Source organism: Musa acuminata, chromosome BXJ1-8 (assembly GCF_036884655.1).
Source record: "Musa acuminata AAA Group cultivar baxijiao chromosome BXJ1-8, Cavendish_Baxijiao_AAA, whole genome shotgun sequence".
Classification (NCBI taxonomy): Eukaryota; Viridiplantae; Streptophyta; class Magnoliopsida; order Zingiberales; family Musaceae; genus Musa; species Musa acuminata.
In genome coordinates, this window is record NC_088334.1 from 50,049,582 (window position 1) to 50,074,229 (window position 24,648).

The window sequence follows — 24,648 nt, forward strand, 5'->3', positions numbered from 1 at the left end:
TATATTACGGTTGAGACTGCAATGTGTTGTTCCCATCTTTTAGACACTTACGGTGAGTTGCGAAGAAGAAAAAACAATGGTAGGGAAAGGTATTGGGTGATTGAAGCCTATCCACTTCTTTAGGTTGTCTGATCTCCAGAGAGCAAGCATATAACCATGTGGTCATTGAGCGAGCAAGAAAAGATCAAACAGGAGATGAGGATGGGAAGATGTTTATCCAGAAAAGATCAAATTCTGATGCTTCCTCACTACCTAAATTTTTTTAGGCTGCCACAAATGTGACATAAAAATTTGTTTGACTCGACCATTAATGGTCAACCCTAACAAATTATAATCTGTTTAAAAGTTGGATATTCCTTTGATTTCTTTTAATTATCAGAATAATATATATTAGGTTTTCATAGTCTATAAAATCACAATATGAGGTTGACAATTTTACAATGTTAGATTTTCGTATTCATTGTACTAAAAATTTGTAATTTTTAGATCCTACTCAATGTCATAGAATGAGTCGATGGTTCGAAATTACGCACAAGTGATATCTACTTTTGTGACGAAATTATTTTTCACATATGATAATATCTACGGTATTTTGTAAAGAAAAATAATGTTAAATATTTTACTTTTATAAGTATAATGATTCCAATATAATTTTTAAAAATATAAGAATCTATAAGCTAAGCATAGCTAACTATGGGGTAACCTATGATTAGTCTGGAGCTAATCAATATCCTTAACACCTGTCGGAGTTGGGCTAAAAGATATTCTATTATAATCTTTCAAATTATTTAATAAAGTATTTCGATAAACACATGCTCTAATAGAATTTAGGTTATCGGAGAATATATTTGAAAGACTTTGCTTTTATAGTATGATTTATGACATTATATTCGATATCATAATTAAATATTATTATATTATATGGTTTTTTCAACATTATAATATAGCGTTGAATCATAAGAACATGATGTAATATTATCATTTTTCTATGAGGCTGAATAGATTGCTTAGTGTCCACAGTATGATGGTATGTCGGCCAAAAAGGTGATGAGGTAGATGATGGTGAGGTATCGATAGTCTTCCGTATGTCATTGTGTTCCATCAAGCATACCATACACCCATCGTCTGATATATAATAAATGTCAAAGTTAAAGACCAAATTGGTGTTGAGGTATTTGCGACCATCCCGTACACCCCCACCGTAAAACATGATAAAGTATAGGGGCAAAATGGGGCAATCAGAAAAGACCGGGGAATTGGAAGATGCCGGAGGGAAACCGTCTGTGTCCTCTCGCGCGGCCGCCCATATCTGACGAATCCCAATAAAGAAAAATATATTTTGATTAATTAATTTATTTCATAAATTGCTGAACGCAACAAACGTTGATCTCCCCATCGCGTCTTCTTCGCTTCTGTCCTCCCCAATCCCCAATCCCCAATCAAGAAAAAGAAGGGAAAAAAGAATAAGAAAATAAATAAATCGAGAAACGAAGCTTTCTTCATGTCCCTTCCGTTTGGATTTGATCCGATCGATGACGACGGATGATCGGAGGAGAGGAATTAGGGGTTGAATCTGGTGGCGCGACTTCCCGATCGGAGGCCATGGATGCGGAGGAGCTGCGGAGGATGTTGAGGGGCTCCGGCGTGGATCTGTGGGCCCTGTTGGACACCGCGGTTGCGGTCGCGGCGGCGGACCATGCCGAGGAACTCCGCGCGCGGCGGGACGGCATCGTGGAGCGGCTCTACGCTCCGCCGGCGTCGCTACAAAAAGAGGAGAAAGGGAGTAGCAGCCCGGTGATGAAGACGGTGCACAGGGAAGAGGATGAGGAGGACGTGGAGGTGAATGTGGAAAAGAGGAACGTACTCGCCATTAAGAAGTCCTTGGAAGACGCCGATCAGGTGTAGCTCCTCGCCCTCCAACAGTCATTCTTGATTCGATTGAATAATAAAAGAGATCTTTCTTCTTTTGTCGTAGCGATCGGAGGATTCTCTGGTCGGCCTCTTACAAGACCTTCTTGATACGGACATCACCTTCAAAGCTCTCAAGGTGACAAATCTGATCCACGAACTCTTTTTCTTTTGGCTTGAAGTTTCTTACTCGTATCGGTTTCCTTCCAAGTTCCAATCTTCTCGGCGCTGTTTTGGATTCAGGAAACGGACATAGGGAGGCACGTGAACGTCCTTCGGAAGCATTCTTCCGACCAAGTACGGGGATTGGCGAAGCAAGTCGTGAGGTGATGATGGGCATGGGAGGGAGAGAAGAAAAGAACAAAAACAGAAGAAGGAACTTGGGATTTTGTATGCATCTCTGATGCCTCTCCGCGTCTGCGCAGGAAGTGGAAAGATCTCGTGGACGGGTGGGTGAAATCGAATTCTGCAGGTGATTCCACGGCATCTCCTGCAATCCTCAGTGCGTTGCCCAAACCCCATCAGAATCATTTCGTTTCTCCTTATGATGTCAAGAATAGAGATAAAAGCAAGTCATTTTAATTTTGATCACAGCGGATGGTGATTCGCCGCATGAACATCTCGGAAAGAACCACCAGAACGGCCACCAGGTTCTTAATCTTCCCATCAACTCGACGATGATTCTTTTCTTCTCCTTTCGAGATTTGTCGATTTAGTTGTTGATTTCTCTGCCGAATTGCGACAGACTCCGGAACGTGGAAGCTCTCCGCATTCTCAGTGTGAGTGGAACAAGAAGTAGCCTCCTTTCCTTTTGCGTTTCCTTTTATTTGCTGAAGCCTTGCTGGGTTCAAGCAGATGACTACTCGAGTTCAGAGAGGAACACCTTGGAAATGATGGAACCAAAGGCAAAGGTCAATCCACCGCGCAAAGAAGCTCTTCCGACCAAGCCCAACGGCTCCGCCACTCCCTCTGTAATGTGCTTTACTACATTCATACGAGTCTCTCTGCATTCTACCAAAGTGTTTCATCTTCTTTCCTCCTCCTGTTTACTAATAGCAGACGTCACAAAAACTGCTCGATCCCGAGAAGCTCGCTTCTGCCAGGAGACGACTTCACGAGAACTACCGAGAGGCACAGAACGGTATCTCATCTTTATCTACCCCTCCGAAAGCTTCTCTTCCTATAATCAACATCATATTTACGACGGACATTTGCTAACGTTCTTCTCGTTCTGCTACGATTCGTGATGGGTGGAAGCCAAAAAGCAACGGACGATTCAGGTGATGGATATCCACGAGATCCCAAAGCCGAAGAATTCCTTCGTGCGCAAAGGCGGCTTCCAGGCGAAGCACTGGTGAGGAAGACTACCGCAGCAGCAGATCGATAAGATACCTTTGGCTTTGTACTTTGGTTCGAGCAGAGGCTCTCTTAATTACCTCTCAAAATTTTTATGGTCGGATCATTTATAAACCGACCCATGTAATTTTGACAGGCTTTTTCTCGTTCTTTTTTCTTTCATGAATTCCTTTTTTTTTTTTTGCAGGAAATATGATGAAAGTAAAACTTCTGTAGTTTCTATCATAATTTATATTTCTCATTAATTAGTTCAAGTTATAAATACTTTTTATGTTAATGCATACAATAAGTATCTACGGAACGTTTTAGCACGTGCAGTGAAAAGATGAGTACAATCTCGTATACGAACCCCGGAAGTGAACGCGAACGCAACCAACGTGTCCGTGCCCGCTCTCGTACACGAGCTCAAGACAACCGAGCGTGGTTCGTCCGCCTCGGCGATGACGACGCCGCCTCTACCAAAACCAGTAAGCACCGACGGATTGCATTCTCGAAAGCAAGTCGACGGTGGATCGTCATTGATCCGCGAAGCACTTGTTAGGGAAGTAATTTTCTCGACTGCTTTCGCTCGTTTCCCCCCCCTAAAAAGCTTCCGCCTCCACAAAACCCTCGTCTCGTCACCGGGGTTGCGAAAGAGGGTTCTCTTTGGTTCGCTGCTCGGGAAAAATGTTTCGATTTTCGAAACGATTTCGTCTTGATAAGGTCGGTGTTTCTGTATCTTATGATCTTGATATCAAGTCCGTTCTTGTGGAGCTCATATCATATCATATCATCTCTTCTCGTTTCTTGTTTTCTTTTTCGCTGTATTCCAAATCGTTTCTGCCTCGTGTTCTTCGTGTGGATGTTTTTGGCCAATTCGAAGACTATTCGGTCTTAATCTTCTGCGGTTCGGATTTTCTTGATACCAAATGCTGCCCTAGACAACGCTTAAGAGGCCCAAGAAAGCTAAAATGTTATAACCTAATTGAAGTAATGATGGTGATGAGTCTTTCAAGCAAGTTCTCTCCAGTGTAGAACTTGCTTGAAAGACTCAATCAGTGCCTCTCTGTATTGAGGTTTTCTCTGATAATTTTTCAGGGTCTTTAAGTTTTAAGAACTTCAATACAAAAGATGATAATGTTTGAGATCTGGATCAATTGTGTAATGCACACAGATGCATTATTAAATTGTCTTTGCAAACAATAAGGTTATACAACATTGCTTCAGATGGAATCGGTACTTCGATGCCGTTAACGATGAGCAATCAACTTCTTGCCTAAATTTTTTGATTGACTTGGATATCTGTTTCCAAATGTCGAAGCAACATGGACACAGAAGTCCGTTCCCTGTTGAAACTTATATATATTTGTTTTATGTTGGCTGTTATTGCAGCTTTTTAAGAATGGAGCAATCCGTAAGAGTGGCCTCACGGCCCTCACCTTGCATGATGGGACATCAGGCCATGGTGTTGCATCTCGATATCTATCTCATGAACCTCTCTCCTATAGCGAAGACAGCTACACAAAGTGCATCCCTCCTCTTTTTCACCCCTTACCTGGGCTCAAGCTTCCTATCTGCCTCCCGGATTCTGCTGAACAAAATCCTACTAAGGTTACGACTCTTCCAAATGGTCTAAGGGTTGCCTCTGAGGATGCTCTGGTATGTTCGTATCTAGTTTTCATTAATTTACCTCATATTTTGCCACCATTACAACTGCATGACATCTTATGACCACATTTAACTGAAGATTGCTGCTATTGCCACTTATATAACTTAACATTGATATTGGCCTCTAGTTTTACTATATGGAAACTTGATTCATCCACCAGTTAATACTATTGTGGTTTTCTATTGCATAAGTTAATCTGTATACTTAAGTAACTTAATTATGGCATATGATAGAAAGATATAACTGTTTGCTGGATCTAGATTGTTCTAAGTCTGCCTCATGACAGGGGCCCGCTGCTTGTGTAGGGATATACATTGATTCTGGTTCTATATACGAGACTGAGGAATCCATTGGTGTTACACATCTTTTAGAAAGACTGGCTTTCAAAAGCACGAAACACCGTAGTCATTTACAAATTGTTCATGAAGTTGAGTCAACTGGAGGCAATGTAGGGGCATCAGCATCACGTGAACAGATGGGATACAGTTACGACACGCTAAAAGCCTACCTGCCTGCGGCAGTTGAGTTACTAATTGACTGTGTTAGGAACCCGGTATTTCTTGAGAGTGAGGTTCAAGAGCAGGTCAGTCATATATTTATGTTTTATATGCTATTAAGATCCAGTTTTTTGATGTTGGTTCTTCTTCAGAATAACATCGCTATCATTATTTAGATTCTATGATGTCATTGTACAGGTAAATAGAATCAAATGGGAAATTGGAGATATCACGAAAGATCCTCAACAATTTCTCTTGGACTCACTTCATCTTGCTGGTTTCTCTGGTGCTTTAGGGAAACCATTGATGGCCCCTGAGTCTGCTTTAGAAAGAATTAATGGGTCTAAGATTGGGAAGTTCTATCAAGTAAGAATTGTTCATTACATTCTGGGGTTTACATGATTGTGAAATCTGAATTTTTTATACAACAAAACAAATGCCAGTAGACTTCCTGGAATTTGATGATTCAATGTTCTAAACCAATTTTCAGGAAAACTATACTGCTGATCGCATGGTTTTGGCCGCATTTGGAGTGGATCATGAACACTTGTTAGCTATTGCGGAACCTCTGTTGTATGACTTAGAGAGAGGGATTGCTATGGAGGTGCCAAAGTCTACTTATACTGGTGGTGATTTGAGGCATAAAATATATTCAGAGGTAAAAGTAGACATTCACTGAGATTAATTATTCTCTTTGTTGTGTCTACATTATCTATCTTATTTGCTTTCCTCCAAGTAGAAAACCCATGTTGCATTAGCTTTTGAAGTTCCAGGGGGCTGGCGGCATGAGAAAGATGCAACAGCCCTGACTGTTCTTCAGGTAAAGTTCTTGTTATCGATAAATAATCTTTTGACATTTATTCTTTAACTTGTAATTTTGATTCTTTCGGAACTTGAGAATTTTGTTGCCTTTTTCAAGTTGTATGAATATATGAACCTTTTTACAGACTTTAATGGGTGGTGGAGGTTCGTTTTCTGCTGGAGGTCCTGGGAAAGGGATGCATTCTCGGCTTTGTGAGTCATTGAACTGCCTGTCATACATTTTTTTGTGCAACTTCCTTTGTGCATTTCTCGGCTATTAACATGGCTATCATGCAAACTAACATTCTTCTACTTTTGGAAAATAGTAAGCTGAATTACTGATATGTACATGATTGTTTTTGATGTTATGATATTGACTATAATGGTAAAAAGTATTAGCTGTGACAGATAAAATTGTAAGGACACTTTTAATCTAAATTTAGAATTCTTAAATTAGGAAGTTGACAATTCTAAATAATCTCGCAAGCAGCCTAGTGTACCTATTGTTGAATTTTTACACATCTTTCTGGTAAGGGATTACATAATAAAGTTGGTAGGAGATGAGAATTTGGGTTCATTTAGAAGATTAAAATCCTATATTGGATTCACTATATAACAAAATAAGATGTAGATGATGTTCCGGTTTAGTAGCCTAGTTAGTAAGGTCATCATCACCACGTGTAAACTGACTGGTTCCGATGCTTGATACTCTGCCTTAAATAAATTGTGGGGATGGCAATCAAATGTAGGCTTGCCCTATTTGATTCCTGTCAAGGGCACCTGATTCCTCGTTAGGCTCAACATGACTCTTGATCCTAATCTGACTCCTGATAGATCTTGAGTGTTGAAGAGAATTGCGACACCATCTAGATCCTGTTCGACCTTTTAAATGGAGTCAGGGCAAGGGCCTTCAAATGGGGTTGCTTAGGTGAACTTCTCAGTTGAGGCACTGGGCAGAATTGAATCTGTCCATTTAACTAACCTATTTACTTTGGGATTTAACCTCCTCTCAGTGTTGGTCTCTATTCTCTTTTCTTGCAATGCTACCTTCTCATATCTTCCCTCTTTCTGCCCCTTTCCCATTCTTTCACCCCTCTCTCTTTGCAAGTGTTTTGCTGCTATCGCCACTCCTCTTTTGCAAGTGTTTTGCTGCTATCGCCACTCCATCTTCCCTTTTGTTTACCGTCCCTCTTCTCTCTTCTCTCTGCATCCGTCACCCCAAAAGTTATCGAAGGTGATTAAAGAGATTCCAGGATCACTTGTCTTAGTGGATCATATGAAAGCGTTTGTCGCATTAGAAGCAGGTGCTTGTGTTTTCTTATATTAAAGTAATGCTAGGACATTCGCATGTGAGAAGTATCATAATGTGTTGGGTGTTACCGAACACATGGTGCATGTCATATAGAATTTGATTCATGGATACTGTGATTGATGCACTGTTCGTCTGTGATTGATGCAGATCTTCGGGTGCTAAATAAATACCAAGAAGTGCAGTCCTTTTTGGCTTTTAGCAGCATATGTAATGACACTGGCTTATTTGGCATCCACTCGATTACAGTAAGCTCTTATTTCATCATCTTCAACTTTCTATTGTTTGAAATCGAGAATTTTAAGGTTTACATGTATCATCTTTTGCTAGTTGCTTATTTTGATGGCTCAGGTTTTGGTTTCTTCACTCAACTTCTTTTGGGATGAGACAATGTGCAAATTATTGCTGATGAAAGAGGGTACTTGTTAGATATATATATATATATATATATATATGTACATATGTATATATATATGTACATATGTATATATATATATGTACATATGTACATATATAGATGTACATTTATATAGATATATACATAATACACACACCCACACCTACACACACACACACACACACATATATATATATAAGAAGAAACTGTATAAAATTTTAAATAGTTTAGGTAGATCTTGTTATCAGGATCTTCTATTATTCTTAGTGCCAATAAAATATGATGTACTTCGTATGAAAAGTCCAGTTTTAAATGTTCTCTCTTCAGCACCCATTTTCAAACTCATGTTAAAGTCAAACCTAAAGTAATAAGGCATTAAATATGTAGGGCTGAACAATGGGAATAAATTACAACATCTTTTCAGCGACGGTCCTTACAAAAATGTTTCTCATTTGATTTCTTTAGTTCTTTTTATTCAAAGACAAAAATGGCCATAAACGCTTCAGGCTGTGGAAATGATGGGGATGGTTGTTAGGGTAAGGAGATGGACTGCAAATTGCACAAATACAGTTTGTAAAAATGCAAGTTGCCTAATCAAATTTGCCCAACAGTACTGGTGGCTGATGTCAGTTCCTAACTGCTTGTAATTACTTTTTTTTTTTCTTATAAGATGATCCGAAGGGGTTTTATGGATTATTTTTTAAATTAGATTGAAGAATGCATCATATAAAACTCATAGTAGCTATAGATGTCAATATCTGAAAATAGGGCTTGATCCTGCATGGTTGATGTCAGTTTTGGTGTTTGTTGTATAACATCTCTATTACCTGAAATGATTTGGTTGACTTTAACACCAACTCATTATTACTTTTTTTTTATTGTGGAGCTGCCAAATGCTTGATATGCCCTTTGTCCGCTTGCTGAAACAAGGTATATTAAAATCAGATTTTGGTGTCAAAAATTTCGATACGTGTAAGCTTGAATTTGACCTTGAGAATGGAAATAGCATGATGGTTGCATGTATTCAATCCAAGCTTTCTTCTCATATATTAGATACAATCAAATGCTATTGACTAGAGGACTTCCTATGATGTGTTGATAAATGTCGAATATTGACTTGTCTTGTGTTACCAGTCCTAGTGTTGTTTGAGCGACCTCATCCATGTTCTAGTGAATCCCACCTGTCTGATGTATTTGTCTGCGACAATATTCAAATACTTAATTCTATCTTTTTTACTTGTTGGTTTTGTGGAAACTCATTTATTTTTTTAAACTAATGCAGGGATCTGATTTTGTGTCCAAGGCAGTTGATGTTGCAGTTAATGAGTTGCATGCAATTGCTACCCCTGGCCAGGGTAATCAATCATCTTGGAACTCTTCTTTTTTTTGGGTTTAATTCAGATGCTGGTAATTCATTACGAGTCATCCTTCTGTTTAAACATGTTTTTTTAGTGACTGAGCTTGAACTTCACCGAGCCAAAAATGCAACAAGATTAGCTATATTGTTGAATCTGGAATCCAGGGTAAATGAAAATATATTCTTTTGCAAAATTTTCTAATGTTTGGTTTTATCAAGGCCAATTTAAGTTTGCCTCTTTGCTTATTAGGCAATCGCAGTCGAGGATATTGGGAGGCAAATACTGACATATGGATGCCGGTAAGTTAGTAAAATACAAACCTCAAAGGAGTGCCTAACTTAGTTAATGAGTTTCATTTTTTTTCTTTTTTAATATTGATTGTTGTGATATATTGCTTTTAAGGAAACCTGTGGATTATTTTCTACGATGCTTGGATGAGTTGACTCTTGATGATCTCACCATCTTGGCACAAAAGATGTTGTCGTCACCTCTTACGATGGCATCATGGGGCGATGGTTGGTTCATTTTTTCTCAAGTACAGTCTTATATTAATTCAGTAAATTATAGTGTCAAAAACTTGGCTCACAACGACACCCGTCTTCTGCAGTCGATCGTGTTCCAAGTTATGCTTCTGTTGCCCAGCGATTTCAGGCATCCATCTAATTCCAAGTCATCTCTGCTCCGAGATATTTAATGGAAATTGATTTGGCCGATTTTGCATATTTTCCAAATGAGAAGACGACGATGATCTCTTTCTATATATTGGCTCAGTCAGCAGCACATTTGTTGAGTACAACCCAAAGAAAGAGTGAAGAACCGCAGCACAAGATGATGTTTCTTCTACCTTCCTGTCGGTGGAGTTGTGAACTTAAATGCTAAATATTTGATCTGATTCAGAACAAATTGTGAAATGATCTTAGATGAATTTAAGCACTTGCAAAGTATATATTGGATATTGGTTTTATTTTATATTAAACAAATCGACAATTCAAAAAGAAAACAACTCTATTTTGATCAAAAAGAAAACACCAGCAAAACAAAAAAACCATAGGAGAGATTAATTACCAAGTCGATAATTCTTCAAAATTTGATGAAGCATCCTTCAGATTAAATTGCAACCCACAATCGGTTAAACCATTTATTCTCTTTATTCACTACCTCTCATTGTATATAATGTGTGTCAAGCGACTGTACAATATGCACAATTTTAATCTGTAAACCACCGAGAGCAAGCAATGGTTTTCATGCTCTCTTATCCTCCAATAAGATGATAAGGTGAGAGACCATATAAAGCTAGTGGTAGAGGGAACTATACATCATGTACACACATGAGATCCCCCAACGAAAAGCTAACTATGAAACCTTCGAGTATAGCTCATCCAGTGCCACGTACAATGGCGCAGCAGCTTTTGGCCTCTCCACTGTCCCAAAAAGAATGTCACCAGTGGTCAAGTAAGGATCACCATAGAAGCGCAAGTTGGCGTCCATTCTTGTTGCTACGACATTCCCTTCCATCGAGACCCCAACAAAAGCACCTGTTGAGCAACAATTATGATTGTTTTCCCGCAATAATGGTTAAATTACAGGACAACTCTTCAATCATAAGCGAAATCATCATAACAGGCATTAAGGAATGCACCCAAATAGTCCTTTCTACAGCTGTGCAGCAAGAGCAAACTTAGAAAGATAATAAGAAAAAAAGAAAGTAACTTGTGTAAATAGTCAGATAAATGTTTTAAAATACACCAATTCCTGATGAATTTGCAGATAACCAACCCATGGTAGATGTTACACAAATGTATCTAAATCTGGCTGCAAACTTGCAACTTATCTTTATCTAGTACACTGTCTTCAGATTTGGCTGCATGGGAACTTTTCTGCCATTAGCTCTACTGGGAGTATAGATCCCAAATATTCCTGAAAGTATCATTCCCTTCCACATCGTTCCAAAGTTTGTTTTGGTATTTATCTCCTGATCATGTAAACTCTAATTTGATATTACTTATCCGTTATTCATAATGTAGTTTCTGCCATCATTCTACATGTCTAAATAAGTTTATAAAATTTTTCATCTTATACTTGCAGTGACCACCAGCAAAACGAGATACATGTGACTTATTTCTGTGTGATACTCTACTCATCCATCTCAACATCATCACTGACACAGCTAGAAATGTCTTTCTAGATATACAATTCATAGTTATCCATTTCTACACATAAAACATGACCCTTTTTCAGGAAAAAAAAATCTCAAAGTAAATCCATTATACATTGTAAAGATGGGTACACGCTCATGAGGACATGAAACGTATTTGATGTGAATAACAGTCATTATGAACCTATTATTTCATAATTCTATTCTTATCTATAAATTCAACTTGTTCCTTCACATATTTTAAAGCATCAAACAGTTTGATCACTAAATGATCACCTTCCTGTATGGCAACTAATCACCTCCCAATTAACTAGATTCATGGTATCGAGAAATTGTCAACTAAATTGATCATGCATGTATATGATTATCATGAACTTACTGTGCTGTTATTTTATCCTAGGATACAAAGTTGATTTATGATCATCTTTGTTTTTTCTTTAATTAAACAATTAATTTCTTAGACTCATGGTGACATCGAATAAATTTACAGTGAAAGAAAATCATGGATACAATAAATATACTCAGACAAACAGATTTTTCATTATTTACTAATTATATGATAAATGTATAATGATCCATTTGGCTTGAGCATGTAGCCAGTGATTGTCTTACTGTCATGTAACATTCTAGATTCAGCTCTCCATTCAAATCATCTCTTTCTAGCATGGATGTGTTGATTTTGCTTCATTTTATCAGCAGTCAGGGTTGTATTGCATTTAAAAATTATACCATGACAAGCAATGTTTGGTTGCTGATCATTTGAGGATGCATTGCATTTACAAGTGAAACTTTTTTTCAGGTAAAATACCAACTCATTACATAGGCCTGTAAAACCACCGAATTTGATGGCATGTCTGTAGGTAGCTTGCAGGTATCAGTTATAGGTCAGGACATGGAGATGCAACCCCAATTTTTCTTATGGTCCCAATTGCAAGCAACCAAACATGCCTTATGTAACAGGTCATCACTTGATTTAGTATAACTGAATTTACACTCAATAGTCCATATTAGTCTTGCTTGAAATTCTTAGTTTCCATAGTCTCTCGTCAATCAAAACAATGTCATTAGTTAACAGTGATACTATACGTTATTGAATTGTGTTCCAAATGGACAAAATATCCATAGATTCTATGACTATTTATTGACTCAAAGTTCGTCCGTCATGCAACACTAAGAAAATGACTAACCTTTGCTACAGCTGTATGTATAACAAATGCCAGACCCTTTAGCACCAGCTCGGAGATCTGCTTCAAACACTCTGCCAACTGGTCCTGCAGCAGCACTGATACCCGCACCAAATGAAATATGCATATGGCTGCTAAATGCCTTGACAACTTTAGAGCCATGCAGCACAATGATGAAATCCATCAGTTCGCCTCCAATCTGTGTAACAGAAGGAAAGGATCAAATTACAAGAACAATATATGGGTGTAGAAGAAGACCTTGGGTACCTAGACCAAGCAAAACAATCAAAAGTCAGTGACATTTTAGCCTATGAAGTCTGCTTGATGAAATAAGTTAATGGAAGTGCTTGGGTACCCAGGTCAAGCATAAGAATCAAAAGTGCATTAGTATCATTTTAGCCTATGAAGTCAGATTAATCAAATAAGCTAAAGGCATGTTCTCATTAAGTCAAAGCACTATGACCATAGCATGGAATTGGGAAGACAAATATCAATTAGTTTGTCAGAAGTTACATAGACTCAAGGTCTGCCATACCGAAGCGTACCGCCCGGTACGGGCGGTACATACCGGTCCGATAGGTTACCGGTACGCAGACCACCCGGTATCGTTACAATACTACAGTATTATACTGTAGACTGCTACAGTGCTACAGTGCTATACTGTAGTACTGCTACAGTATAGAAAAAATATATAATTGTTTGGTACACTAGGGTGTACCGCTCGGTACGCCCTGATGTACCACTCGGTACACCGGTACCGTACCATACCGAGCCCGAGTCGAAACGTCGGTACGATACGACGAACTTTGCATAGACTACCATCTGATTGAGTTTAATTGATGATTTGATAGTTTGGATAATACAACAATATTAAAATTCATTTTTTCCTCAAAATGTGATTAAACAACACGGGTCAAACTATGATTTATCCCAATAAAGCAATCATAAATATTGTATTAAAATGGAAGTATGTAATGTATCACACATCAATAATTCTAACTTGCATATTATGACCAGCAATGCAGAACACTCGTTTCCTTGTGACCAACATATACGAGTGACTATCTTGAACCATTTGGAAGATTAAGAAAAATCCAGACTTGTTCTGTTACATGATCCCTCTGTTCCTATTTATATTAAAATGGATTTCTCGCCATGTGGAATCTGGAGATTTACCTCCAGTACTAGGATAAGCACACCCAAGTGCATGAACTTCTATGTATGCACATGCATCATAACATGATAACACCACTGCAGGAAAATTGAACAGTCACGTCTCTTTTAATTGTAGAGAAAAAAAGAACATGAAATTAAATACCCCGATAGAAGGATTGTAGATCTTATTACGCAAATCACAAGACACCAACATTGGAAGCTGCATCAGCACGGGCCACCAAAAGTTTCAGTAGCATCCATAGTGATGTGATTATCAGAATCAAAGAAGATAATACATCAAAGAAGATAATACACTCATACACATTCAAAATTCCATGGTCATGACAGAAATTGAAGTGAAAGGAATTGGGCAAAAATTCCATTGACAACTAGTTACTACTATTGCTCCATTCAATTCTATAAAAGATTGCTTCCATTAATAAATTAGTTTTCCAATGCTTGAATGGTGGCAATAAATTTTTCGCAAATTTTAGAAAAACTTAACCTTCCATTTCCTTTGTAATAAAATTTTGTATCCCTTCTTTCTAGTTCATTTTTGTCCACTTTTCTCCAAAAAGGTCTAGCTATTAGCATTTCCTATGTTCTACACCTTAGTAAAGAAAATTTATTATTATATTTTTTTTCTGTGAGAACCGTTTGGTGGACCTTTTAAGCACCAGTTTGGATTTTTTGTTAAAGAAAGCTTGGTCTAAAATTGGATACAAACTTGGACCAAACACATACCTAGAGGAAAGGCCATTGGCAACAACAGCAGTGCAAAAAAAAGTGTCAGATGCACACAGGCTAAACTAGCACATGGTGAAGCTTTTCTCTTCCATTAGAATACATGAATGCAGTATCACAATGGTAAATCCTTACAAAAGACCAGGTTTGCCCTTAGAGAAAAAGTTCATTACTATGACATCACAAGCATTGAAACTAAATTATGGTTATTCTTTCCTATGTTTTATCACTTCTTTCTTCTTCTGGGTAGATAGTCACTAAGATATTTATAATTCAGATGGTGTATGCAGTGGAGTTCCATTATTTTGATCAAATTTTTGCACAAGATGGGAACAAGTCTCCAGCTTCTGCAATCCATGTCACAAAAATCATTTACATTCCAGATACCCTAAGCACTTCAGTCTTCTCTATATCACTATTTTATTGTCATAAACCGCATACATATTTTATTACCCTTCAAGTTGTTTCTAAAATTCAACCATCTTCATTCCTCCTAAAACCACCTAATAAGTCATCATTTATTACAATCTATCTTTCCGAAAACTTCAACTGATGCAATTATGTTAATCATAAGAATCCAAAGTAATAATGCTGGTAAACAGTCATGAAACACTGCATGTTAGTATCATGAAAGTGAAGAGGAGCACCAATATATAAGTTTTACCTGAGCTCCCCATCCTAAACCAACAGATAGAATGGCAGATGGTGCAGACCATGATCCATCGACCCTTCGTGAAACTACAAGACCAGAACCAACCTTGTAAGTAAGAAGTGCACCAACTTTAACTACTGTTAGTATGGCAAGCCCTTTTGCTCCTCTAAGGACAGACCATGGAATAGATTTCTCAGGATTTAATCTAGCAACCTGCATATTGTAAAAGTTGTGAACTTATTAGAAGTCACATGATATTTGAAAACCAAAAAGATCCTCATATAAGTTAAAAGATCTCCAATTTGCATTAAAAGAGATCACACATAGACATTATAGAAAATTGTACCTGGCAATAACTTCTCAAAGTATTTGTGGCCTTGTATATTTCATATTCCATGGAGAGGCCCACAGGCAAATTTAACCACCCTCTCATGCATGTCCAGTCAGTAACATCATGTTTAGCTGACTGCACAGCATTGCTATTTGAGTTAATCAATATGCTCTGTAAAGAATCAAGCTTGTCATAGCAAGTATCACAGACTCTCTGAGGATTTCGCTCCTGGAATTTGACTGGTAACAAGCATCTTCCTTTTGTACAGTCTCTGCAGAAGATACCACCACAAAATCGACAGTGATGCCTTCCACGAGTAATTGCCGTGAAAGGGGAATTGCATTGCATGCAGACTTTAGAATAACTATCTGGAAGCCACTCAGGAGGCTCTGCTGCAAGTATATCTTTATATGCACTATAGTTAACAGATTCTACCCCAAGTAGAGGTGGTGCACTTGGCATACAAACTGATGGACACAAAAAACTATCTCCATTCAGTTCAGAACTCAAAAATGATATATCTAAGCTGGAATTTAGCTGTGATTGAATAGCACCGTCAACAAGGTTCCGACTCGTAACCATTGCAGATAACCCACTCAAAACATTCTTCAAGTTTCCTTTATGATTGGCACCATTTTGACTTATAAAACAAGGTTCCTGAGTTGAATTGTTGTCAGGAAAGTCAGGCTTTGATGATGGTTGACATAGATAATCTTGTCTAGACCCTCTTGGGCTTGATAATGAACCGCTGTGGTGGTCAACCAAGAAATCAGCTCGCTCTCTATCATCATGATTTGCTGTGTCTAGCTTAGAGAGTGATGAGTACGTAGTTATTTCTTCAGATGTCACCATGATTCATTCAGGAGTTGGAACTTGTGAGCTTTTCCTGAAACAGTGTGCTTTCAGATTTGAGATTATAATCATAAAAGGTAATTCTTTTGCAAACAGGACATAGCAATTAACCAAAACATTTCATTAGCATTTCCATCATCCTGCATCAAGACTATCTTAAAGAGCTATTTGGTACTTACAATAAGAGAAGTCCAACCATCAAGCAAATGAAAGCCGAAAGTTAAAATTACTGTAAAAGGAAATTCAATGATCTTTATGCATTGACATTAGGTACAGGCAAAGATTTAAGATGTTTTTTAATGATATATATATATATATATATATATATATATATATATATATATATATATATATATATATATATATATATATATATATATAATATGTGTGTGTGTGTGTGTGTGTGTTATTTTTGGATGTTGACATTGACAAATAAAACAAAACGTAGTGAGGCAACCTTTTCAATAATCACTTATAATAGCATGCTACGAAAGGAAACGCCTGAAATTTCTAGGATGAAGAGAAGAAATTCAATGTAGCATAGATGGATCAGCAAGAAGAGGAGTAACACTTGACAAGTAGTCACATCAGAAGCAAGGATATTGAAAAGTTCATGCTTGATAAAGATGAACTCCTAGAAGATCTGCTTGAAAAGACAATTTACTGACCAAGCTATAATTCCAAGGCAATAGCATATTTCATTACTTTCGGTATCAGAACAGGCCAAGTTCTATTCTTTGACTCTGTTGACTATATAAGGAGTTTGGAACTTTATATGTAGCAATTCAAATAGAACATAATAATTCAGCCAAATTAAGCCTGAGATATTATTAACTATCTAAAACTAGGTATAGATTTGCCACGAAATAAAGTATTCAACAATGCTTTCACTTCACTGAAGGATCTACGAGAGTTTATAACTTCAAGTTGTCAAGACACTGTCACCAAAATATAAAGATATTAACACTAAAATGACTACATCGATGCATGTTGAAATCAACAGGTGTTCGATCTCAAGATTCACAATTTTATATATCGACACTGTACCGGCCAGGGCTCGAACTGGTACTATACCAGTGTACCAAGTGTTGATATACTGGTACATACCCAACTTTAAAAAAAGCCTAAAAATGACTGAGAAACAAAGAAAAGAAACTGCCCGGAAAGCCTGTATGCAATGCAGCCCCTGTAATGGGTGATGCCAACTGTCTTGAGGGTGCCAAGTGATACTGATCCTGTAATGAGCTTACGGGGCAATACCAAACCTGTACCAAGCATAACAAGCAATGTGGATCCTGTACAGAGCTTACCAGGCAATATTGGCCCTGTACCATCTGATATGTACCATGCATAATATCCAGTTTACCATGGTTCATGTACAGATTACATGACGAACTGGTAAATACCACCCATACCGATACGGATCGGGTGGTATTGCAAACCTCTATATATCCCTTAAGAACATCAGTTCCTATCCTGACTATCTTTCCCGCTAACTAATTGCCAAAATTCATGGGAGACTCGATAATTACATCCATCAGAAAATAAGTATTGGAACGTGTTCTTAAAAATGGATTAGCTAGTCCAAAAACTTTAATCAGAGGTCTAGCTAGTCTTTGACGTACCTAAACCTATTATTTAAGGTACTGTTCTTAATAACCATAGTTGTAACGAAAGAACAATTCTGGCAATCAACAGAATACTACCTAGCAATAATTCTTCGAACATGTGGTTATATGGATGATAGTAGGAACATCAAATTGTTATACTTAATTTCTCAAACTTAATCCCACGCTTGGGCACGCGGTCGCAATATCAAGATCCAAGAATCAATCTGAACAGCAAGAAATGGAAATAGAAACCGCGAAACCTCCTGTTTCTTGATTTAACAATTTACAACGAAATCGAAAATACCAGAAATCTTGAATTAAAAGGGAAGAACGAAGTTAACCCTAGAAATTTAGGGGAGAAACTCTACCAGAAAGAAGGGCAAAAGATTTTTTAGAAAGAAACCAGAAGAAGAACAGAGATCGGTCAGAACTCACCAATTGGATCGGATAACGAGAGGATGGCGGATCAATGCGATGGTCTAGAACAGGTCGAGGGAGAAACTGGATGGAATAGCTGTTGTTTAGCGAAGAAGGGAAGAAATCGACGGGTATACGAGCGAGCCAACTGTAGTCATTTAAGACGTGACGATAACCACTTCAATTTCTCCTTGCTTAATGGCACGACTTTAATTACCACTTAACTAGCAAATAAAAACGTGGCGCTCATCCAGTGGCTAAAGAAGGTGGATTAGGGGCAATCGCCGCTTGTGCGCCGCATAGTTGATCCGTATCTAGAGTCGTGTAGTGAAACACGAAACCCATCACGGCACGTAACCCGCTTCATCAGATAACATGAGTAAGAATACGGATCCATGAGATTATTGGATCATCAAAACCACACTCAATTAATCTGACTGGTATTCGATCCGACCCGATTTAATTAAAGTTGACCATATTCAACACGCGGCCCAATTTAACCCGTCACCCACTGGCAGAGCCCAATTAATCTGCAGTGGAACAATCACAATTTAAAGTACAGGGGAATTTGACGACCAAGATTGCAGGGAAAACCGATGCTGCCTCTCTCATCCAAGGGTATAGATCATCCGATCAAGAGAAAATGGAAATCTTGAAGCAAATGTTCTTCGACGGCCCGTCACTGACGTCGGTTCCAAGTCCCCGACCTTTACAGACATTTAGGGTTTCCCCCGCCTCCCTTTTTCCCTTCTATTTCGTGCAAAGCGCGCATCTTGCTTTCCTTTCGCGTTCGATATTGCTAGGGTTTCAATCGCGTGATGGGGAGAGAGCAGCAGCAGGTCTCCTACACGGTGGAGCAACTTGTCAGTGTGAATCCATACAACCCCGATATCCTCACTGATCTCGAGAACTACGTCAACGAGCAGGTGATTCACTCCTGAAGCCGTTCTCTTTGATCTCCTTCTCGCCGCCATTTCCGCTTACCACTTGATTGGAAAGCCATGGCCAAGAACTCCTTCCTCACTGTTATCTACGGGTTCCTCTTGGAATCGATTGAATCTGTCACGTTACCAGCATGGGTTGTTTGGAAGATGTTTGATGGGTTTCTTACAAGAAAATTAGGTTTGTGGTGTTGTGCGAGGAGGGATAGAGGGAGATCTATGAAAAGTATATTAGAAACTGTAAGTAGTTAGAAGATTCGAGTTTTCTTACTTTTGCGTAGGAGTACTGTCCTAAACATAGCTCAATAGTCGGGCAAAATCCATGAAACCAACCCCGATAGTTGGGACATTATGGTTTGTTGTTGTATATTTTCTTCTACATCTTCTAATCATCGTTTGTTTATCTTGTAGGTTTCATCTCAAACATATAGTTTGGATGCAAACCTTTGCCTTCTTCGACTCTATCAGGTGTGGGTTTCAAGGCATTATTTGTATAACTTAGTGAAGAACATCATAAGTTTTTCTTTGCTGACTATTTTTTTATTGTAGTTTGAGCCAGGTCGAATGAGTATTCCAATTGTGGTTCAGATTTTGATCAAGGTCTGGCTTATTTAAGAAGTGAAAAGTAGAAAAGGCAATTGAATTTTGATGAACTTTCTTGATGTCTCTCATGAATTTTTATTATATTTGTTTCCTTGTCTTGCAGGCTCTTATGGCGATGCCAGCCTCAGACTTTAGCCTTTGTCTCTTCTTGATTCCTGAGCAAGTGGTATTTTAAATTTTTGTGCCCTTGACTTCACTCTGATATGTACTAATAATGGGCGATTTCAATGACAACTAAGATATCTTGATAGGAAGTATTAGCATATGGGAAGGATGTACTCATGAAAATATTGCAATTAATGGTTTGGAACTAGTCTAAATGCCATTAATAGTGTGTTTGGCAACTTCATTGATTAATTACATGGATATCCATCTACACATCTTTTAGGAAAAAAAAATCTTGTGGTTGTTCTTCGTGCCAGATTTCTTGTTAACAATAAAAAAAATCATTATTTTGAAAAAGAACTACTTGGAAAACTCACTGGGCACATGGATTTCATCATAGAAAAAGGTTTTTAAAGTATTCTGTTCAATCCTATGCTATATTGCATAATAAACCACAAGAAGAAATACTAGAAAATTTGCAAATTAATGATGATTATTAAGTTGTTAGTCTCAACTGACCTGTGATTGTGCACTTTAAATTGTTTTCAAAATATCTCCCGATGAGCCTATTTGTAGATTTTGAGATTCCATATGTCACTGTTCATCCAGCTGTTTCTTTCAATGCACAGGTTTAGTTACATTTCTAACGTTATAATTTTTTGTTGTCAGCAAATGGAAGAGAAGTTCAAGACATTGATTGTTCTCTCTCACTATCTAGAAGTATGTCTTCCTTTTGCATGTGTTTCTATTGGCTGTTCGTATTCTGAGTTCATGAACACAATTGCAGACTGCGAGATTTCGTCAATTTTGGGATGAAGCAGCAAAGAGCCGCAGCATACTTGAAGTTGTTCCTGGTAAAAAGAATACTTGAACTTATCGGTTATTCTTAGGAGCTGACATTAGAACAGCATTACTACCATCTATAGTGCTCTTGGAACTTAGCATATTCTTTTTAGCCAATTTTATAGATTACAATGATAGCAATACTATGTAAGCATGTATATGACTTGGTGCATGTGCATATTTGATATTAGATGCTCCAAAGTTCCTTTTGTGGACCTTATATAATTGCTTGACTACCTATTAATGTATGTTTTACCAAATATGATAGCTTGGTTGGTCTGAGCAGAAGGGTTGTGGTAGCTCAGAGATGATTGTTTGGAGATGTAAGGACAAAATGGTTTCTGTCATTAAGCATAACAACCAAATTTAGATTGCAATGAAGTGTCTCTAAATTGGAAGTTGTTGGGGAACAAATGGGTCGTGGCTGGTGAGTCAGCACGGCTAGGTCCACGGATCGATGTCGGGAGTTCTCTGTCGGTTGAGCCGGACACTGAGGTAGGTCGGGCCTTCGCGACGGGGTGTTGGTCAGCGTTTCTTGGTCCGAGCGTCGTCTGCGTCGAGCTGCGTCTCTCCGTTCCCGAGATAGGTGATAGCTCGCCGTCGTTTACTAGATGGCAATTTCCAGGCGAGGTGCTCGTGGCTCGTGGGTGATCGCTTCCTTGCACAAAAAAAGGCCTTCGTCGGGTGATTCCTGACTTTGGCCCCTCCGACGAGCAAGTCAGTTGTGGGTGGTATTGTTTTTTTCTCCTCCCCTTTGGAGGCTGAGATAGAGGTCTTTATACTAGCGTGAGAGGGTCGGTCGTACGTGGATTGGCGTGGTGGACACAACACGACATTAGTACGGATTCCGGCTTGGTGTGTGGGGCGTTGCCGTCCTGGGATTGCCGGGACCAGGCATGTCGAATAGTGTCTTGGGGTACGAGTTTTGACGTGGCGTGTGGCATCAGCTGTGACGTATCCGCTGGGCAAAACAGACGTGGCGTGTGGCATCAGCTGTGACGTGTCCGCGGGGCAAAACATGCCTTATCAGAAGTGATCTTTAATCTAGAAAGATACTGTTGTTCTGAATGTGCTACTTACTCCCTGTTTTGATGAATCTGTGATGAGGAAGATAATAACTATGGTAGAGATTAGAAGAAAAATATTAGACCTTTCCATCAATTTTTCATAATACTGGGTACTTCTTTGAAGACAATACTGAAGCTCAACAAGATCAAATGAGGGTTTTTGGTGCCAACTCTCCCTTCATGGCAGGGATTAATTTAGCTTCTATTAAGTTTCATTTGGATCAATTAGGAAAAGCTTATGACATGTATAATATGCATAAGGCAATTCCTTTTTGGGAAGAAAGGCTGTATCTTTACAGATCGACGGAAGAGGAGAAGAAGACAACAGGAATCATGATATTTTTACCTTCAAGCTATGTTCTTACGGTCACCAATATTGTAATTTAATAAAGAAATAAAGAAAAGAAAAGGTCACCCATATTGTGATTGTTGGAGTATGGAATATACCAATTGGACCCTGTATTCATTCAGCTGGATATCTGACATCAATCACCTTTTCTGGTTCTTTTATATTATAATCTTTCTTATAAGCTTGTCAATGGGAAAAAAAGAGAAAGAAAAGGTCATCTTTGTTGAAAATTTTGGTGTATAAATAGATATGCCACTTGGAGAATGTAGCCAAACAGTTAGACTCCTGACAACAAGCACCTTTTCTGTTTCTTTTAAATTTTATGCTTTCCTAAAAGCTTTCCATGGCCGGAAAAAAGGGAATGTTGAATGCTTCTTTTTTCAGTCCCATTTTCTTCTTGATACATGTATGCATGTTATACATTTTGAATTTGTACTTGTAGGCAGTAGATTGGTCAGTTTTTGTGGCTTATGACTTATTTGATGCAGGTTTTGAACAAGCTATCCAAGCTTATGCAATTCATGTTCTCTCCTTGACTTACCAGAAAGTGCCAAGGCCTGTACTTGCCGAGGTAATGTTGCTTTATTTTTCCTTTTTTATCTGTATGTTCCTGATTGTGGTTCGAATGCAGTGTATAATGTTAAAATATCAGTTCCTTTTTACCCAAAATGAGGCACAATTTGCTGTATGATGATTGCTAATTTTGTTAGTTTATTCAGAGTTTAATTCATGGTAATCACAAGTTTTTGCTTCTCTGATCTAGTGGCATCAAGTTTTGCCTGTGGCATAATTTTATCACACACAAGAATTAACATGTTACTGATCATTTATGTAATAACTTCTGGTCGGTGCAAGGGCTTTTTCAGCTGTTACATTTTGCTGCATAAATGTGGGTTGTAATGTGATCCTGATGTTGATATTTCATAAGCTGATACTAGTTTCATTTATTTAGCGTTGATAAACATGTCCTGAAGTCTATTTCTCTCCAATATTTATATATACACATGTATAAATACCAGTTAAAATAACAAAAGCCACCTGGTTCTGATATGAAGTCGTTTACTACACACATTTCTAATTTTTGTTTTATTTTCTGTTCTAGTCCCCGGGTTATGCTGGTTCAAGAGTGCATGCTTCTTGCACCATGTAATGAGGCATCTACTCTGTCCACCCACTAAGGAATGTAATGTTCTTGATGCCACTATTATGTTTATTACCTTTAAGAATAGTCAATATTTGGTCACCCTTTTTTTTTTTTGCAATATATGGATGGATATCCCAATCTGGTGCCAATTGGCTATCTTTCATGTTACATGGTCGACAGTATAAGTCAGTAGGCACATCAGTGGTTAGAATATGATATATCGATTGATGCACATGTGTAAGACATTTTACCCTTTATTGAGAGACTGATTAGCTTGCAGAGATTGTTTAGTTCAAAAGTTTAAACTTTTTTTTTTTTCTCCATTTGTAAGAAGTCTGGGCTACTCTTCATGCAGTGGCCTCAAGATGAAACCATGGGTGCTCAGAAGGAATATAGTTGCTTAAGCTCACTGCCCACTTTTCTTTTTCCCTCATTCCATGTTATGTTGTAATGCTTGGACAGGCCATCAACATCGAAGGTCTTTCCCTAGACAAGTTTATCGAACATCATGTGGCCAACAGTGGCTGGGTCCTCGAGAAGAGTCATGGCCGCTCACAGTTGATTGTCCTTCCTCGCAACGAGTTCAACCACCCGGAGCTGAAGAAGCACACGGCAGAAGGCGTGCCATTTGAGCATGTTACCCGCATCTTCCCCATGCTTAGCTGAATTTGTTCTTGAGACCACATCGTGGCATTACTCTTTAAGTACTGGAATCCTGTCATTGGCGGGTTTGCCTACATTAGTTATGATTCCTTGGTGGCCTTAATTAAACTTGTAACAGAACCGATCTGTTTCATTTTCTTTTACGGCTAAAGCTATTTATTTTGGCCATAATTTGTAAGTATACAGGTTTCTTTGAGATGCTTTTTGAAATACAGTGCCCCAGCTCATTGATTATTTGATTTGTATTTCTTTGAGATCATGACAGATATGGATGATGCTAATATTGTCGATGCATTTATTCATTAGAAGTGTTACGAATCAAAAATCAATATTAACATATCGGACGATGTGTTTCATAACCGTAATTATATGGCTCAGACAAGATAAAAAAAAAATGAAATATTATTTTCCCCTCTTTTTCTTTTCTCATCTCTAATATTATTTTCTCTCACCGTTATTCTTTTTTCTTCTCACTGTTATTCTCTCTTTTATCGTCGTCCAGCTCTTAAGAATTTACAATTTACTATATATGATCAAGGGGTGTTTTTTTATTTATTCA

The 24,648-nt window shown here is 38.1% G+C and overlaps 4 protein-coding genes across 6 annotated transcripts; 3 read left to right on the plus strand and 1 right to left on the minus strand.

The window, feature by feature from the left end:
- Positions 1-1,387: 1,387 nt before the first annotated feature.
- LOC135588587 (probable mediator of RNA polymerase II transcription subunit 26c) lies at positions 1,388-3,518 on the plus strand. Of its 3 annotated transcripts, XM_065080786.1 has the most exons (9): positions 1,388-1,899; positions 1,976-2,047; positions 2,152-2,234; positions 2,334-2,410; positions 2,503-2,558; positions 2,654-2,687; positions 2,764-2,879; positions 2,968-3,049; positions 3,166-3,518. In XM_065080786.1, the coding sequence occupies exons 1-9, from the start codon at positions 1,543-1,545 to the stop codon at positions 3,264-3,266; spliced, it is 978 nt and encodes a 325-aa protein (XP_064936858.1). In that variant the 5' UTR covers positions 1,388-1,542; the 3' UTR covers positions 3,267-3,518. The 3 variants fall into 3 exon arrangements, with proteins under 3 accessions (XP_064936858.1, XP_064936856.1, XP_064936857.1); XM_065080784.1 differs by having other exon boundaries at positions 1,404-1,899; positions 2,764-3,049; XM_065080785.1 differs by having other exon boundaries at positions 1,404-1,899; positions 2,334-2,380; positions 2,764-3,049.
- A 122-nt stretch (positions 3,519-3,640) lies between these two features.
- Positions 3,641-10,005, plus strand: LOC103995844 (mitochondrial-processing peptidase subunit alpha). Its single transcript, XM_009416559.3, has 13 exons — positions 3,641-3,966; positions 4,636-4,902; positions 5,199-5,495; positions 5,608-5,775; positions 5,900-6,067; positions 6,149-6,229; positions 6,357-6,423; positions 7,670-7,767; positions 9,199-9,271; positions 9,369-9,439; positions 9,524-9,573; positions 9,677-9,789; positions 9,882-10,005. The coding sequence occupies exons 1-13, from the start codon at positions 3,931-3,933 to the stop codon at positions 9,935-9,937; spliced, it is 1,545 nt and encodes a 514-aa protein (XP_009414834.2). The 5' UTR covers positions 3,641-3,930; the 3' UTR covers positions 9,938-10,005.
- A 394-nt stretch (positions 10,006-10,399) lies between these two features.
- LOC135588588 (uncharacterized) lies at positions 10,400-18,547 on the minus strand. The gene is made up of 5 exons (XM_065080787.1): positions 18,393-18,547; positions 15,511-16,381; positions 15,177-15,377; positions 12,617-12,812; positions 10,400-10,809 (listed from the first exon to the last, which is right to left on the minus strand). Exons 2-5 carry the CDS (start codon positions 16,345-16,347, stop codon positions 10,628-10,630), a joined length of 1,416 nt encoding a protein of 471 aa, XP_064936859.1. The 5' UTR covers positions 16,348-16,381; positions 18,393-18,547; the 3' UTR covers positions 10,400-10,627.
- Positions 18,548-19,054: 507 nt separating this feature from the next.
- Positions 19,055-24,323, plus strand: LOC135588589 (eukaryotic translation initiation factor 3 subunit K-like). The gene is made up of 8 exons (XM_065080788.1): positions 19,055-19,300; positions 19,727-19,783; positions 19,865-19,915; positions 20,022-20,084; positions 20,693-20,743; positions 20,811-20,877; positions 22,771-22,853; positions 23,889-24,323. Exons 1-8 carry the CDS (start codon positions 19,193-19,195, stop codon positions 24,090-24,092), a joined length of 684 nt encoding a protein of 227 aa, XP_064936860.1. The 5' UTR covers positions 19,055-19,192; the 3' UTR covers positions 24,093-24,323.
- The last annotated feature ends 325 nt before the right edge of the window (positions 24,324-24,648 follow it).

Coding starts and splice junctions, on each gene's coding strand:
- LOC103995844 (XM_009416559.3), top strand. CDS start 3,931: ATGTTTCGATTTTCGAAACGATTTCGTCTTGATAAG. Junction 6,424..7,669: donor AGGGATGCATTCTCGGCTTT/GTGAGTCATTGA, acceptor TGATTGATGCAG/ATCTTCGGGTGCTAAATAAA. Junction 9,574..9,676: donor ATACTGACATATGGATGCCG/GTAAGTTAGTAA, acceptor ATTGCTTTTAAG/GAAACCTGTGGATTATTTTC.
- LOC135588588 (XM_065080787.1), bottom strand. CDS start 16,347: ATGGTGACATCTGAAGAAATAACTACGTACTCATCACTCTCTAAGCTA. Junction 12,813..15,176: donor GTTTAGGATGGGGAGCTCAG/GTAAAACTTATA, acceptor TCTGTTACACAG/ATTGGAGGCGAACTGATGGA. Junction 10,810..12,616: donor TACATACAGCTGTAGCAAAG/GTTAGTCATTTT, acceptor GTTGCTCAACAG/GTGCTTTTGTTGGGGTCTCG.
- LOC135588589 (XM_065080788.1), top strand. CDS start 19,193: ATGGGGAGAGAGCAGCAGCAGGTCTCCTACACGGTGGAGCAACTTGTC. Junction 19,916..20,021: donor TGGTTCAGATTTTGATCAAG/GTCTGGCTTATT, acceptor CTTGTCTTGCAG/GCTCTTATGGCGATGCCAGC. Junction 20,085..20,692: donor TCTTGATTCCTGAGCAAGTG/GTATTTTAAATT, acceptor TTTTGTTGTCAG/CAAATGGAAGAGAAGTTCAA.
- LOC135588587 (XM_065080784.1), top strand. CDS start 1,543: ATGATCGGAGGAGAGGAATTAGGGGTTGAATCTGGTGGCGCGACTTCC. Junction 2,411..2,502: donor GGCATCTCCTGCAATCCTCA/GTGCGTTGCCCA, acceptor TTTTGATCACAG/CGGATGGTGATTCGCCGCAT. Junction 2,559..2,653: donor ACCACCAGAACGGCCACCAG/GTTCTTAATCTT, acceptor GAATTGCGACAG/ACTCCGGAACGTGGAAGCTC.